Genomic DNA, 17,441 nt, shown 5'->3' with positions numbered 1-17,441 from the left:
TGTTTCAGTTTTGCTTCTCGTGTCTGTGTAACTGTTTAATTTCTTGTCTGTATCCAAGCTCATTTCTAGTTTAACTCTTTAACAAATATGCAAAATGCTAGAGTTTGGGGTTTTGGTTTGCTGTTCAGATGAACATAGAGGCTACATCTCTGGTGCCTTGGATGTATCTCCTTTGTCTGTTTTCATGGGAGTGATATCCCTTGCCTATTTTCTTTCTGTGTGATTTTTGTTTACCCCGCCTAGGTTGTTTTTTAATCTTTGTTGACAGTTATGTGTCAACCAGGCGATTGTTGATCTTTGTGCTGGTTCTGTTCTCCTGCATGCATTCTTATCTTTCTGTAGATGTTATCACTGCGACCAGCTTGCTATCTGTTCCTAGGAGCTGCTTCTCTGCAATTTGGTTAGGCACTTCTCTGTGTAAACACGTTTTTTTCTCAGGTATCTAATGCATTCTGCAGTTTCACCATCCAGTTGTCATTGTATCATTGCTCTGTGTGTGTGTGTGTCCCTCCTCTAGTAGTGGCTGCTTTAGAACAATTAAATTGAGATTAGTATTCAGTGCTTGGTAATAGTGAGGTAGGTAGCAGGTTCACCCCCAGCCAGACTTCTACTCTTGTTAGCAGCAATTTATTCATATTAAACCTATAATAGAGTGTAAGCGTATAAATATAAGATGCTTATTTACGAAGTCAGAGATTATACACAATAAGTGTCAATGTGATTTGTTTTTATAGAAACATTTACTGAGATCCTTGCTCAGAATCAGTTCTCCTTTCAGTGGAAGTTATAGGTAGGCAGTTGTGGTAAATGTCAAGTGTGCTGCTCCCCTTACCTGGGGGAGAGCTGCTTGATTCATGCTGCTGTTAAGCAGAAGAAAGGTTGGTTGTTTAGTCTCCACTGTAATTTCCAGTGATTCCTCTGTAGTTGCCACTCTAGCAGTCTAAGGTTTGTGAAGTACTGTGAGATATGTGGTGGAGAGAAGGCAAGTTGCACCTGAGTTAGGCTAGATTTGTTTCATAGATGCCTCCTTATTCTTAAAGAGTTCCTCCGTACTCTTTTGAAGTGGCTGTTTCTTAGTGCAGTGCTGAAAATACAGAAAAAAAATAACTTAAAATTTCATCAGTGCTACTGTTTGAAAGGAATAAAGGTGTTAAGAAGAGAAAGGGAGGAATGTAGCTGTTGATACATTTGTGTTGATTATGTTGTTTTAATTGGATCATTTTCATTTGATTGAAATTACTTCTGAGTACAAAAAGGACCAAAATTGCTCTGACCTCTGGGCCACGTGTTTCTTGATCTAAAAATCCTCAGTAATTCTGTATTAAAATGAGTTGAGCTCAAGAGGAGGTTACATAGTACATAATACACCCGTAAAATTTTCTAATTGTGTATGTTACAGTCTCCATTTTTTTTGTATTTATGGCCTGCATTGCAGTATAATAATATGGAAGCTTATTTCCATATGAAAGGTAAGCAGCAGTATATCTGCTGATCAACATTTCTTTTGTACTGTGTGTGTTTTGACAGTTGTGGTTGGAAAATAGTATTTGGTTGCTTTTTATTTTCTGTGCTTTCTTAATAGTGCATTAGTAAGCCACTAGATGGAGGTGTTACTCTGATTATGTCTGCTGCTAAGCCTTATTTCTTTAGGGGCTGGAAATACATTACATTGAATTTATGCGCGCTGAAGAAGGGCTGGAAAAAATATTTTTTACTTTGAAAGATTTGTTTATGTTTTTTTGAGGTTACTGTGCTAACGCTTCTCCACTAAAATAATATATAGTGAAATTTTTGGAGAAAGGTGACTTTCTTTCAAGATTCAATATCCTGATTGCATCAGGTAAAGTTAAAAGCTTGCAGATTTTCTTCCTTTGTGAAATACTGCTTCCTCTTTAATCTGCATATGCCACCCACTAGATCAGGTTGGCCGAGGCCCCATCCAGCCTGGTCTTGAGCACCTCTAGGGCCGGGGCATTCACAACTTCTTGTAATGATCAACTTTGGCCATTAGGAAGATAAAGAGTAATAGTTTAAGGAATGGTTAGGATTCCAAGTCCCACCCCAGGAAAAAAAAAAAAAAATCTATTCTTGAGGCCTCTTAGCTTGAGGACATGTTAATGAAGTATTTACTTTTGCTTGGGGTGGCTCAGCCCATCGGGCCTGCCTCCTAGCCTGTTAAGTCTAAGCTTTGCCAAAGCTTCCAGGGGAGAACTTGCATTTAAATTTACCATGTTGGGAGAATGCAGTTTTCCTGTCTCATTTTCAAGTACGTTATATAAACGTGCATGGGTGGTGGTCGATGTTCCTGACTGCAGGGTGTCTTGTCAGCCCACTGGTGCTGGAAGCCAAGACTTGCCTGATCATGCTGACTCTCCGCATCTACATGCTTGTTTGTTTCTGTTCTGCTTTCACAGCATCTTTGGTTCTGCTGACCAATTTTGTCAAGATCAAGCTGATCTCCAGAACATAGTATTTAAAGAGAATGGGTAATTGTGTGACTCCCCACTGAGAGGAGGGTAATAGCTATGAGACATCAGAAAATCTGCAGGGGAGAATGCTGTTTTGAAAATACCAGCAATAGAAAGTTCTGATCAGAGCTTTTGGTGTTTTAGAAGCTAGATAATTTATGTCCTAGGAGACTTCATTGAAATCTAACTTTATTGATAGATCCGCTTATGAAAATACTTGGTTCTGAAAAAAGCTATTCGTGTGAAATCAATCAAACTAAACAAACAAATGCCCCCCTTTCCCCCCTTCACCTTCTCTATTCTGCGCAGTTTAACTCCCAAACTGAGCAAGGGTGCATATTTTTATTTATTTGTGCTTGGACTGTTACATATTTAAAAACCTGGAGCGTGTATGCTGTATTAGTTGGGGGAAAGGGAGAGTTTTGGTAATAAATCTAGTTAGGGATCTGTAGTACATGTACCTGTTTTGTTGAGCTAGTCATTGTGGAAACAGGTTAAAGAGAAACAAAATTAGGAGACATTTTCAAAGCTCTAGAGTGGCAATATTTTTGGTTTGTTTCATGTATATTTTATATGACAGATTCTAAGGGACTGTGTGACACTGTTGTATTCCTAAATAAAGCACATACCCACTAATGGCAGCTTTGTAATCTGTAGCATTCAGATATTGATATTTTTGGAGGTTGTTGGTTGCAGTCCGTAACTATACCTCAGCCATTTAACTACTGAAGCCATCCTTTCCACCCGTAGGTTCAAATGATTCCCTGGAAGGTCTGAGATTTATCAGATTTTTCTAATGGCAGGCCTCATAAGTCAGATTGAAAGATCTCAAATAGCATATGAGTCAAAGCATCAACAGCTTTAAAATGTCACAAGTGGGACAGCTGGTCTTGCTAGGGGAAGGGGAACTAACTCTGGGACAAGTGCTGTTTTAAAATGGGCTGAAAAGGTCAGATTTAATCAGGAAAAAAATCAATAGAATGATGGATATTTTTTTTGCTGTTTTCTAACATGAAAATGTTAACATTTTATTTATTGCTTTTATGGATATTCAGCTGAAAAATCTGGTAGTTGTGCATTTTAGTCTTATGTTGCATGAAGACGAAAATTAAGCATTGCAGATAATAAATGTAGTTAATTATTAACAATATTTACTCTCAGTCTGTTGAATGCATGCATTTGGAGAATCGATATACAGTTGTACTTTTAGCACAGTGTTTTCTCACGCTACTGCATATGGTAAACAGTGTTTTATTGGGTTATGCTATATTTTTACTGAAATGTTTCAGTGCCCTGCAATTTGTAAGTTCTAGTAGCTGTTAGACAGGGCATGGAGTGCAAGCTGCTTCTTGCCCTGTGCATTATGAAATCTGATATCCAGAATTACTAGTGGCAGGAGATAAAAACAGCAAACAGATCAAACAGTCCCCAACTAAGAAATGACCTTAACAGCCTATTGGCAACCATCGTTAAGGACTTGGAGACCCACAAGGATTAGTTCTGGAGCCCTTTGTATCTCAGATTTCTGAACTGTATGTTGATCTCTAAACCATTCTGAATATTTCACGCTTCTGACAGCAATGATGAATTTGTGACTTTAATTTTCTCAGAAAAGTATTGGTTGATTAAAAAGGGAGGAAGGAGAGTAAGATTCTTTCAGCTGTGTAACAAAGTTGAAATAAAATCCAAATTTTGTTGTTGGATGTGGGAGTGATTTACTAATCACTGAAGGAATATTTCTAATGTAACCCAGCAAGAGTAAACCTCGCTACTATGTAAAGGGAAATATTTTTTTGGAACATAAAGGCTCACCATCTACAAGTGTTCTGTGTCTTTAAATGTTTTTCATTTCCTGTTTTACTGCCCCCTTTTTGTGTTCCTCTAACGTTGTACTGCTTTATAAACAGTGTTTAGTCATTCTTATTAGTATCTCCAATAAGAAAAATATAATGAAATGATTGAATTGGCCAAGGAATAGAACTGCTGTGGGTGCATGCTGGAAATTATTTTCTCTGCTTGTGTAGTTGCAGCTCTATTCAGAAGCCAGCGTGGCTCTTTTGCAACTGAATAACCCTAAGGGTTTCCATGAACTGAGCAAACAAGCAAAGAAGAACATGACTATAGATGGAAAAGAATTAATGCTTAATCCTGCTTACTTACTGTGGGACCTCAGCTCTGTCAGTCAGGTAGGTAAATCCTGTTACGGAATGTGAAGGTTGCAGTATGCAGAGGGAAGCTTGCAGTTAACTAGTTAATGACAAGGAACAGGGGATTTCTTTCAGAAGTTTGGATGTGTTAAGAACCCAGCATTTATTTTGTTATGATAAAATGTCATAAGAATGTTGCCAGATTCTGGAATCTAAAAGGAGGAAGCATCATGCAGAGTGGCATTTAATTGAAATTTTCTTGTTGTCTACTAAATGAAAAATTTTGCCCACTGTGCGTTTCTGATAAAGTTATGTGCAGTCAAGTCCTGAAAGGCTTAATTGGTACTAACTGGCAGATAAGCAGGCTTCTTCTGTGTGGGAGAGAGACAGGGTTTTATTTAACAAACACGATTACCTTCTTCTCAGTATGTTTCTTAAGGTTTTTTGCTTCGCAGTGTCACATATACTGAACAAATACTAATTACTTCTCTTTAAAAAAAAAAAATCAAAGAAATTAAATGCAGTTATTTGTAAAGAAAGAAGTTTTAAACAGAATAAATGTTTAATGGAAGAATGTTAAGTTTATCAAAAGGAAAAAAAAAATCACAAGATCTTCTAAAATGTTAATTATTTTTTTTCTCCTGCTAGAATTTAATTTTACCATAAATGTCTAAAATGGATAAAATAAATATGCCCTCTCCAATAATGCTTGCAGTCTGTTTCTGTATCCTGTGAACCTGGCTTTGGGAAACTTCTGCTTGTTGATACAAACCCTGCATTTTAAATGTATGCTTACTCATGTTTAATTATGCGTTTTGTAGATGGGTACCTAGCCAATATATGTTGTTACTGAAATGTTTTCGGTTATGTTTTTGAGAATGCATAATCTATGTTACTCTTATGTATTGGAAAAGGAGACTTAATTACAGTGCATAGAATGTGCAGCGAAAATAGTAATTGCTAAATGTTCAAGTTTTTTTCCTTGAGTTTCCTGTTGTAGTTGGGCATAGTTCTTTTAGAAATATTCCTTCTCAGCATCCTCAATCCTCTTTAGTTTTGGAAGAGGTTTAAGTTCTCATAAATGGGAAAGAAAAGTATGTTAGTGTCATGTAACCTAATTTTGTTACTTGCCTGAAGAATTTCTAGTTTAAAATGTTGCCTTTTAACAAAAAATGTATGGAAACCTTTAGCTATTTGATAGTGACAAAATTAAGCTTAATATTCAATTGTCTCCTGCCTATTTTTTTTCTGAAATTAAAGACCTAGGTATAATTGAAGAGCAGCTACATCGTCACCCTTCCAGTGTCTATATTAGGTGACACATCATATATGGTTTATGACATGATGAACTTGGAAGGTCCCAGCCTCTTAAAGCAGCAGTTCTGAAAGGTGATGTTACAGATTTGAAATGCAGCTTGGCTTTTGATCAAGATCAGGAAATAATTAAGATTAATAATCTAGGAAAACAGGATTTTTTTTTTTAACTGGAGCTCTTCCTTCAAGAACTGGGATTGTACAAGGCGATGTCGTCTTGCACTGTGGTCAGCAGATGACCTTATGATACCTTGTGGTGAGCCATTGGTGTCAGAAGAATATATTGTTCACTTTGATAATTTAATAAAACATGATCCTTTAGAGGAATAATGGCACTTGATCAATGCATCTTTTATATTTGAATGCCTAAGTCTCAAAATACTTATGACCACTATGTTAAAGGACACTCTTGTTACCTAGTTGGATCAGAACTTGAATAGTTTATTTAAATCTAAAGGATTTTTTTTATAGTCCAAACAGGATGAAGATATTTCTGCCAGCCGTTTTGAAGATAATGAAGAACTGAGATATTCGTTACGGTCAATAGAGAGGCATGCTCCTTGGGTGCGACATATTTTCATTGTCACTAACGGGCAGATTCCTTCCTGGCTTAACCTGGATAATCCCCGGATAACTATAGTAACCCATCAGGTAAAAGCAAAAAAACAAACATGAAAACAAGGAGACACCACCAACAAAAAGCAAAACAAAACCAAGGGGGATGGGGGGGGAGAAGAGCAACAAATCCAAACAACACCAACCAACAACAACAGCAAAAAATCACAAAAGTACTGCTAATAATGATTCTGTTTGTTCTGAAACCCAGCTATCCCCTTTCAGCTAAAAGCTGCATTTATTAGGAAGGAAGAAGTGACCGCATCTCCCCTCTCTCATTCATTGTTTTGTTAAGCCCCAATCTGTCTTTTTTGTATTTCAGTTTGGCTAAGCCAATAACAAAACAGATAAGATAGATCAAGCCTCAACGCAGTCATTTTTCCAAATAACAAGGCTTCAGCTAATGTATACCCGTGTCTAATTTCCTTATAAAGTCTATTTATAAAAAACCTAGAGGCAATACAAATCTATAAACATTGTCTCAGGACCAGTGCTAATCTAATAAGCTTCTGTTAGGACAGGATAGACTACAATTACTAGAACTAAGAAGATGGCTTAAAAAAAAGTAGATATGCATTCTAAAAAGCTTATTTAAAAGAGAAAGGGAATCCCCCAAGTTTCCTGAAAAAAAAAAAAAAAAAAAAAAAGCAGTAGCTTCTTATTATAAATTCAGGAGTAATTTTGGTATCTGAGCATGACATAGGAGCCCTGAGCAGCCTAAGTGGTAATAAGATACTAATTCAACTTCTGTTGCTGTCTGCTTGCTTAGTTACTTGAAAGAAATGGAAGAATGCTGTTTGAATGTTGGAACAGGTTCAACTTCTTGAAATTTTGTGCGGCCTGTACTGCACAAGTAGTATAAATATATCTACACTGGGCCTGATCCAGTACATAGTGAAATAAATAGGAGTTTGTGTCTTTACATTGAGCCAGGTGCAGTTTTTTATTTAAGCAACAGAATTGAAAATGGTGTTATGTTGGAAAAGGAAATATTTGAAAGGAAAAATAAAAAAAAGAAAATACATTAGCAAAGAAGAAGAACTTCACTGTCTCTTCTTATTTTTTAGGAAATATTTCAGAATGTGAGTCACTTGCCTACCTTCAGTTCACCAGCTATTGAAAGCCACATTCATCGTATCAGTGGCCTCTCTCAGAAGTTTATCTATCTCAATGATGATGTTATGTTTGGGAAAGATGTTTGGCCTGATGATTTTTACAGTCACTCTAAAGGTCAAAAGGTAAGCTCTTAGGTAAGGATTTTTAACTAGAAGTAGATTTAAAACTTCTCTGTGTTAATATCATGAAAACTGAATAAATGCTACTTTGAAAGAGGGAGCGAGTGAAAGAAATTTACCTTCCTTCCCCTTTTTACCTCTAAAGGATCATTATTCTTCACTAGACAATTGTTCACAAAGATTCAGGGTGGGGAGGACTTTCTTTTTTTTGTATTTGTGCTGTGTGGATGTTTGGAATTGCCTTTCTTGGTGTTCTCTCCCAGGTTTTGGAGGGTATAATGGTCCTCTGTCAGGCTTCATGCTTTACTTTATCAATGTCATTCCTGAATTCCTCCACTTTGAGCACTGGGAAGACTGATTCGGTGTTTGGAAGCTATCAGTCTTTCCTCCTTTGTAAATCCTTTTTGTTTTGTGAGGCATGTTTTGTTCAAAACAGAATTGATTCTTTCATGGGAACACTGAGAACTCATGATGCTCAAACCGGTTTAATATTAAAATTTACTATTAACCATCTCTATTCCAGACACCCACAGTATCTTTGCCAAATCTTTATATAATTGTTCACTGAAAGATACTGCTTTTCATGAACACAAAGTGATTTAGTCTTTCAACTGACCTATTATCATCACTGGGGTTAAATGAGGAAAGCAGGCTGAGGAAATGTTAGCAATAGCCATGCATAAAGAATTTTGTTACCAGCAGAGTTTTCATCAATGAGCTTGATCTATATTAGTAACATGGAGGGAAACACTTAAGACTTACATATTGCTTTAATACAAATAATAACTAGAAGGGGACACCAGATGTTAGAGACCACTGAATTAAATGCTTCATACAGGCAGATATGTACACACCTGCACACACACACAGAAGAGCTGTACAAAATAAGCTTAAGCTACTGTAAAATTACTAACTTTTAGTACATGAGAACATTGGGAGTCTTTAAGAAAGTAAGCACATAATTGCACAATCCTGTTATTGCGCTTTTATTGCTCTTCAGTTGTTGCTCTGAGTTATGAGAATGAAGCGAACTTAGATTAAATGTTTGTGATAAACCTGATCAGTGCTTCGGTAGCAAAAGTACTACTAAAATTTTCAGATGTCTAGAGGAAAATGTGTTTTTTTTATTGTTTTCCCAGTTACAATACATTCATATGCATTTTTTATATTGGCAATTCTTAGTATTATTTAAGTCATAGAGGATTAGATGCTTCAGGGATTATGTTCAACATGTGCTGCTTATCTCATGATGGGTTAGTGATGAAGAAAGATTTTGAGTCAGGAGAACAAGTGAGCTGCGGGGTATTTTAGATTCGAAGTTTCTCCCTCCTTATCAGATTAAAAAAATAAAAATACTAATTTTCATTTGAATAGGGTTTGCAGAAGTGAATTTGGGAAGTCCTACTTTCTATTTCTGGCTATTGCTGTCTTGCTGTATAGCCTTGCGAATTCATTTAACTTCTGAGACTTGTTATCCCTTTCAAAGAGAGGGAAATTATTTATTTTGTAGGTGACAAGGTTTAAATGCTGTTTGTAAAACACTGAAGGCACTATGCATAGGAAGGCATTATTTTAAGTCTCTGTATTCAAAGAAACAAGCTCAGTTGACTTCTATTTGTCAGTCCTTGACTCAGACTGTAATGTTGTTCCAGGTTTACTTGACTTGGCCTGTGCCAAACTGTGCTGAGGGATGTCCTGGTTCATGGATTAAAGATGGTTACTGTGATAAAGCGTGTAATAACTCAGCTTGTGATTGGGATGGAGGTGATTGCATTGGTAAGACAACAATGTTAAATTTAGACAAAAATGAACTGACTTGTTTCTTATTATAATTCTGTAATTTATAATTCTCCTATAACTACAAAATTTGCCTTCATTAATGGCGGGGGGGGGAAGAATTCATCTTACATATTAAAAAAATTATTTCCTTCAAGCTGTAAATTTCCATGGGAAATGACAGCAAATAGTAGGGCACAATAAAATCTTCTTTTGGGTACCAAATTTGACTACATGACAGGAAAACTTCTGAACCTCAAAGTCCAAATAATATCACACTTCCAGGAGAACTCCAGTCCTTTTATTCTTGAACTAAATCATCTGTCATTCAGATAACAAAACAAGTAAAGAGATATAGGTGGAACAACTAAGAAATATTACTGGAATAACGGTATCTGAGGTAATTAGTATTGCATGGCAAAATTTCTGTGGATGTGATGGTAGTGTCTTGTACAGTGGTACAGGTCTGATGTCTCCTTTCACTTGCCACTTTTTAAGTACTCCTTGCTTCATATTAAAGTTAGATTTTAAGCTGAATTTGCATTTAAATGTCTGACCAGAGAAGTTGCTGGAAAGTTTATTTGCAAGGCTTTATACTACTTGTTAATTTTCCAAGCTCTGCCCCACTTTCCCTTCATGGAGGAGGCTGTCTGTATATGCTCTGCTCCTAGATTTCACTTGCTCAAACATACTTTAAATAGATTTTGTGTCTCTTCTAATTCTAGTCTGTGTTCCACTTCTTTTCCATCTTTTGATCTATTTTCATGTCTTGTAACTCCTTAATGCCAACACTCGGTAACTTTGCTTACATGTTTCCTCTCTACCTCTCGTTTTTTAAATTTCAGTTGGCCACATACAAATGTCTGCCTTGTAGGTGCACTAGTTTTAGGAGAATGTATAGCTGTGGTTGAAATGCCTGTTCACCAGACCTTGCCATGGAAGGGAAATGTGTGGCTGTTACAAGGTTCAGGGCTGTCTCCTTCCTTGCTTTTTATCCTTGAACAATAGTTCTTGTAAAGGAAGTGTGAAGTGGGAACAAATAAGCTTCTGCAAACCAGAAATAGCCTGCATTTGGGCACACTTCATTTCCTGAGAAGGGAGTTTTTTTAGGGTTTTATCCAGAAATGAATGAAGAAGATTAGAAGATGGACTGTATTCTTAAAACAATGTATGCTATATGAGGATTCTTAAATCTCAGTGTCATTTTTTTCCGCATATTTCTGGTCTAAGAACCACCTATTGGGGGGGGGGGGGGGACGACGACACACTTCTAATAAAAGGCTATTTTTCATGTGCATTCAAAGCAATGAAGATATGAAAATATTTTTATTGCTGCCAAGACTTGTGCTCACTGAGGATCTATTACTTTTCTGAAGAACACCTGCATTGTTCTCTTATCTTCCAGAGATTTCAGTTACTCTGCCCAATTGTTGCCTTATTATTGGTGCTACCTTTGCATGCCCCTTCCGGTGAGAAGGAACTGATGTTATGATTTCAATGAAAATGAAGGGAAATAGATATAAGCAAGACAATTTCCATTTGCCTGTAGAAACAAGTATTGATGGCACACAAGATAGGAAGAGTCAACCATGTTGTCTTAGTGTCAGATGCAAAACTGAATTTATGAATGCAACAAAGACCACACTAGTGGCAAAATGGGCAGCCCTACCAACCCTATCACATGTTTCCACCACCTTGCTTGCATAGTTATTCTTTCAATGTGGGCATTTTGGAGAGGTTTGGGTTACTTTTAAGCTAGATTTGATTTTCTGTATGCTGTATGGATGCTAATATTAGCAAATGGTTGCAGCATGCAGGGAAGGTGAGTGAACACTTCAGCGCAAGAGCAGTTAGAGCAGTCTAACCTCATAGCAAAGCTGCACCATTAGTTCCTCAATTGAATTTTCAGAACTGTAGGTTAGGAAAACGAAATGATGCTTCTGGATTAAGAAAGTGATGTACTGTTCTAGGGGGACTGTAAAGTCAGGAATGCAAGCAAGAGGAAAAGTAAATCATTTTTTTTTCCTACGTTGTTGAAGTTAAGATAAAATATGTTGCAGTTTTTGTTGCATTTTTAAGTCTGTTTGCAAAACTCTACAGTGAGATTTTGTATGTTATACATTTCACACTAGCTCTCGGGAGCTAGTTAGTTGCCTTGTTTTAATTTTACTGTTGGTAAATAAAGTTCTTGTGACTCTCAGACGAGCTTTAACACTGTGGCTTAAAATGTACCTTTCCTCAGAAATACAAATTTCAAATGACTGGTCACTTTTGTTTTTCTTTTCTCTCCCTTTAGGTAACAGCGGGGGTAGTCGCTATGTTGCTGGTGGTGGTGCAGTTGGAGGTATAGGAAATGGACCACCATGGCAATTTGGTGGAGGAATAAGTGGTGTTTCATACTGTAACCAAGGGTGTGCTAATTCCTGGCTAGCAGACAAATTCTGTGATCAGGCCTGCAACGTTCTCTCCTGTGGATTTGATGCTGGTGACTGTGGGCAAGGTATGTAATATGTATGGTTGATAAACATAATGTTAAATTTTTCTTGAATTGCCTTACCATTCTTGGTTGATCTTTATTCTCCAGTAGTGCTAAGAGCCCTGCAGTGCCATGAAAAATTGCTGCTAGCAGCTGAAGGAAAAAGACGGGCACTTCCTTTATTCACTGATCCAAACATAAATCATTTTTTGTGTGCTGCTTTAGTTAGTAAAATCTGTATTTGCCAAGCATGGGTGGAATGCTTGATGTTTTATGGAGCAGCAAGCATCAAAATCATTACCTAAGAGGCTTACGCTTTAAATGCAGAAATTACATTTCAGCTATGCAAACAGACTTGACCCAAATGAGAACAGCTAATTTGATGGTGCTCGTAGTGGTTATTAAATTAAAAGACCTCTGTGACATTGAGGGTGTATGTTCAAGTCTGGCTCTGTACTCTTGCCAAAGGCTACTTTTAGTCACCTGTGGGTTCTGCTGAGGAGCTTGAGTTACCTAAGCGTGTCTTCCTTGTGTGCTGCTGGCTACAGAGACTTTCATCCTGTAATTGTGCTAGCTCAGTGAAGCAACTGGGTTGAAGGTGGACATTTTAACCTCACTGCATTTAAAAAGGAGAGTCATTAAACTTTTTTTTTGTGCTAATATTAGAAGATTCCTAGTGCAGTCTAAAATACCTTTTTTTTTTTTTTTTTTTTTTTGAAGAAGGGAAGATGCAGAACTGCAAGAATTTTAGTGAAGAAAGTGTGAAAACTGTAGAGCAAAAAGTATAGAGGCATTGCAGGTAGAACAAGGAAAACAAGGAGAAATTGGAGGTTGAGATGTCAGAATTTTATTTGGATATGAAAGGCTAGCAGGAGTGAATGGAGTGATTGAGAGTTCTGTTTGGTGTGGATAAAGGAAAATAAATGGGATAATTTGGCCTGCTTGAAAAAGTAGAGACTTCCCTGCTTCTCGGGTCAAAATAGTGCATTGCTGGCAGTGAGGCTTTGTTCTCACAAGAGCTGACAGATCTGTCTTCTGCTGTGCGAATGAGAGGTTTTAGAAATTCCAAATCGAGATTCAATCTAGTAGTGAAATATAACTCCTGTAATGTGATTCTACTAAAGTGTGGCCAAAATGTAGTATGAACTTGTTACTTATGACACATAATTTTAAGTGAGGTGTGATAATAAGCAACTTAGGCTCTGTAGGTAGGAGTGATAAATTATAGCGTTTTTTTTTAGAATTATCATTGGAATCTATATCAGATTTATAATTCTGAGTATATCCTAATAATGGATTATTTAAGATAGGTGAGTAAGAAATTGGAAGCTACAGTAAGTGTTCTTTCACAAAGTAGTCTCACTGCAAAAATTGTGAATCTTGCTGGATGTATTACAATTTAAAAATACAGAAAAAATCTCACACTGAAAATTCATTTTTTTTCCCAGATCACTTTGAAGAGATGTACAAGGTGACACTTCAGCTTAATCAGACCTACTATGTTATTCCAAAAGGTGAATGTCTACCCTATTTCAGCTTCAGCGAAATAGCCAAGAAAGGAATTGAGGGTTCATATAGCGATAACCCAATTATTCGGCATGCTTCAGTTGCTAACAAATGGAAGACTATCCACCTCATAATGCACAGTGGCATGAATACAACTGTAATCTATTTTAATCTTACATTTCTAAATAAAAATGATGAAGAGTTCAAAATGCAGGTAGCTATTGAAGTTGATACTAGAGAGGAGCCAAAACTGAACGCAAGTTCCACGCAAAAATCCAACTCTGATTTTAAAACTCCAACTTCAATACCAGAAGCTGAAATGATATTTGAAGATATTCCTGAAGAAAAACGCTTTCCAAGAGTCAGGAGACGTCGAAATGAAACAGGAGGGAGTTTCCATGAAGAGATTGTAATACCATCAATAAATGTGTCTCTTCTTCCTGAAAACGTTAAGATAGCACTGCAGAACCTGGATTTAAAACTAGCAAATGGTGATATCACTCAGAAGGGATTTAACCTATCCAAGGCTGCTCTCTTGAGACCTTATCAGTTCTCAACTACAGTAAAGAAGATTGTAGGTCTAGAAAAGAATGATGTGCATTATAATTCACAAGATAAGAAAAATGAAACCATCTGGCAGAAGCCTCATGAAGATGTAAACAATAGCAAAACAGAAACAGCAATAAAAGCAAATGGGGAAGTTCCTTCAAGACTTACCAGAACAAAAAGGACTGATGTGGCAATGAATACAAATAAACCTATTTCCAAAATGAAGCCTAAATCCACCCAACCAGGCCAGAGAAATGGGATCCAGTCCATGGGAAATGAAAATGAACTTCAAGAAAAAGTATTGAATTCCCTCATATTAAGGGAAACACAGAAATCAAAAAATATTAGGAATTCTGAGGCTGGAGAAGATACAGAGGGAATGGAGGGCAGAAAAGGGCATGAACAGTTGGATACAAATGTAAGGGAGGGGTTAGTGGGAAGAAAGTTACAGTCTTATGCTGGAAGTTACCAAGGCTTTTTGCCATGGGAGAAAAAGAAGTATTTCCAAGACCTTCTTGATGTGAGTATCTTAACATCACTGCTTAGTGGAATAATTGCATCTTATTGCATGTTGTGGAATTCTGTTAATATTATTTGTAAATTTAGAATGTCTTGCCTTTGAAGTAAATGCTGAAATTTTTTGAAAACTCTTTTTGAGTTTTCACATAAAATCTAATCTGTTTGATTTGGGCCTCTCATAGCTAGGTGGTGAAACCTGAATAGACATTTCCATTCCCGTTCTACTGAGTGTTTTTGAAGTCACATTCCCTTCTTATTCAGTGTATGTTGATGCAGTGAAATTATTTACACATACAGTACTGCAAAAGAGATTAAATTTTGTTTTGGATGCATTTATACAAATGTGGATACACTTTATATAAATTGTAAAAATATTCTTACGTATAATGGTAAGTATTCAAGATCTAAAAGTTAAATTGAAAGGCTGCCAACAACACTGAATATCCAGACCATGTCAAGGAAACATGTAGAAAGCTTCTAGACAAAGCATTTTGGAGGACTTTTTGAAAACCTCTAGAAAAGAAGATAGAGACTATGCTTCAGTTGGTACAGCTGTTTTGCAGTACTCTAAATAGCAAAGGTACTATTACCTCTTTCTGTTTATCAAAGATTTCAGTTATCAAATGGGGATGAATAATCAGAAAAAAGAAAAAAAACAACAAGCAATATTATGAATATCTGATAGAAAACTGTTGAGTGTGTGAGGTGTCAGAAGAAAAATTATTAAGGAAGTTTTTTTTGTAGACCACTATTCTTCAGAGCATATAATTTTTAAGGATGAAGTTACCTTCCTTTTTTTTCCTCTTATTTTTAAGGACACATCAAAGGTATATGAAGAAAAGTATTCAAAACTTCTCTTTACATTTTTTACCTATTTAAAAAAAGAGCTGGTACCTGCCTGAAATGTCAGTTTTCCTATGTATTTAATCTGCTTTTGATAATATGACCTTAATGTACGCTTGTCTTGCTGTTTAGGAAGAAGAGTCATTACTCAAAGAAATGTCATACTTTACTGATGGTAAACATCTTGGAAGGCAGCTGAAAGATACATTTGCTGATTCCCTTCGATATGTAAATAAGCTTTTAAACAGTAAATTTGGATTTACATCTCGGAAAGTCCCTGCTCATATGCCTCACATGATTGACCGCACTGTTATGCAAGAGCTACAGGATATGTGAGTATGTCTGTCTTTGAAATAATGTAAAACTGTAGGTAATTCTATATTTTTGTTAAAGCTTTGTTATAGCTATTTCCAATGTGTTGATGGCTACTCATTAAAATTATATTTTGAAAAGGGAAATAGGGAATTTATTACAACATGATAGTTGTGCTAAAGTAAGGAGGACCTTTAAAAATTTAGATGAGAATTTGTTTTCAGATAAGCAATGTTTTATTAGAAGTTGGAGTACTAATTTAATGTATGCTTTTATGTAGGTTTCCTGAGGAGTTTGACAAGACATCATTTCACAAAGTGCGGCACTCAGAAGATATGCAGTTTGCTTTTTCGTATTTCTACTATCTTATGAGTGCAGTCCAGCCACTGAACATCTCTCAGATCTTCGATGAGGTTGATACAGACCAGTCAGGCATTTTGTCTGACAGAGAGATTCGAACGTTGGCCACAAGAATCCATGAACTGCCATTAAGTTTGCAGGTACTTTCTTCAGCAATAACTTCTAGAGTGACTTTGGTTCTAAAGACCGCATCTGTTACATTAAAATGAATTAAATCTGTATTTATCTTTGCTTTAACATCTGTAACATCTGTCAATTCTTCAATTTTAGCTAGAGAATATAACATTGTGTTCTACTTCTTTATTGTTCTTATATGGACTCAACAATTAAGTTGAGTGCTAGCAGCATCAGAAAAATGGATCACTGGAATCTAATCTTAAGAAAGTAGTTGGTATGAATTTGTTAGAAAGATGTTCACTGGTAAAAGACACGGTGAAGAGTGGGATTCTGTTGTGCATACGCTTGTTCTTGCACATCGTAAAAGACTATCATTGACTGAAGAACTTGTTCCCTAAAGAAAGAAGTGAGAAAAAGGTCAGCAAAGAAGTGATACCAGTAAATACTATGACCATATACAAAGATTTACATTCCTGGCTTTCTAGGAACCTGATAAGCAGAGGATGTGGTTTTGGTAGGACTTGTGCTCTTAGAGACAGTTGGTAGAGAGGGAATTGTACCCTTTCTGCTTCACAGAAGAATCGGGGCTCAAACCAATAAAATCATATTCTTGAAATGGCACAAAAAATCACTAGCATAGCTGCAACACAGCTCTGTTTTCAGGTGTTCCTGTCCTGTACCTTAATCAGAAAATCTTCCTCTACTTTCAGTTATGTTTTTGTTTTTGTTTGATCTGGGATTTAGTTTATCACTTCTGGTCTGGGAATTCTGTACTCTCTTTACGTCATTGGTAAAGATGTGTTTTTAATATTCAAATGGAAATAACAAATCACGCTTTATGTGGTCTCAATTCAACCAAGCATTTCCTTCACTCTAAGTATATTGAGATTTCTACTGACTTTAACAGTTATTAAATTGAGGTGTGCTAAACAAATGTCTTCTTTTTTTACAGTAATATAGAAACTTCTTATGCATATAACATTAAGTATGTGAACCCTGGATTTTAGAACTACAGTAATGAGAAAACAAGAATCTTTTTCTTTCCTTCCTGGTAGGATTTGACGGGTCTAGAACAAATGCTAATAAATTGCTCAAAATCTCTTCCTGCCAACATCACTCGGATCCATGTTATTCCACCAACTCAGGAAGCATATTATGATCCCAATCTGGTAAGAAACATTGGTCCTAAAAGATGGATGATTTC

At 36.4% G+C, this 17,441-nt stretch overlaps 1 protein-coding gene across 3 annotated transcripts in view; it reads left to right on the top strand.

Moving 5' to 3' along the window:
* Window positions 1–17,441, top strand: part of GNPTAB (N-acetylglucosamine-1-phosphate transferase subunits alpha and beta) — a 43,766-nt gene that overhangs the window by 16,619 nt on the left and 9,706 nt on the right. For 2 of the 3 annotated variants that reach the window (XM_082782157.1, XM_082782156.1), the window contains exons 8-16: window positions 4,493–4,654; window positions 6,401–6,580; window positions 7,612–7,782; window positions 9,432–9,555; window positions 11,852–12,055; window positions 13,480–14,606; window positions 15,581–15,780; window positions 16,041–16,260; window positions 17,293–17,406. In XM_082782157.1, coding sequence (XP_082638283.1) covers window positions 4,493–4,654; window positions 6,401–6,580; window positions 7,612–7,782; window positions 9,432–9,555; window positions 11,852–12,055; window positions 13,480–14,606; window positions 15,581–15,780; window positions 16,041–16,260; window positions 17,293–17,406 — 2,502 coding nt within the window. Of the gene's footprint in view, window positions 1–4,492; window positions 4,655–6,400; window positions 6,581–7,611; window positions 7,783–9,431; window positions 9,556–11,851; window positions 12,056–13,479; window positions 14,607–15,580; window positions 15,781–16,040; window positions 16,261–17,189; window positions 17,407–17,441 lie in introns of those variants that run through there. The other variant, XM_082782158.1, reaches the window with a different exon arrangement.

Source organism: Aythya marila, assembly GCF_965140915.1.
Source record: "Aythya marila genome assembly, chromosome: 1".
NCBI classification, from domain to species: domain Eukaryota; kingdom Metazoa; phylum Chordata; class Aves; order Anseriformes; family Anatidae; genus Aythya; species Aythya marila.
The sequence above is the reverse complement of the archived record's forward strand: the minus strand, read 5'-3'. Positions and strand labels throughout refer to the sequence as shown.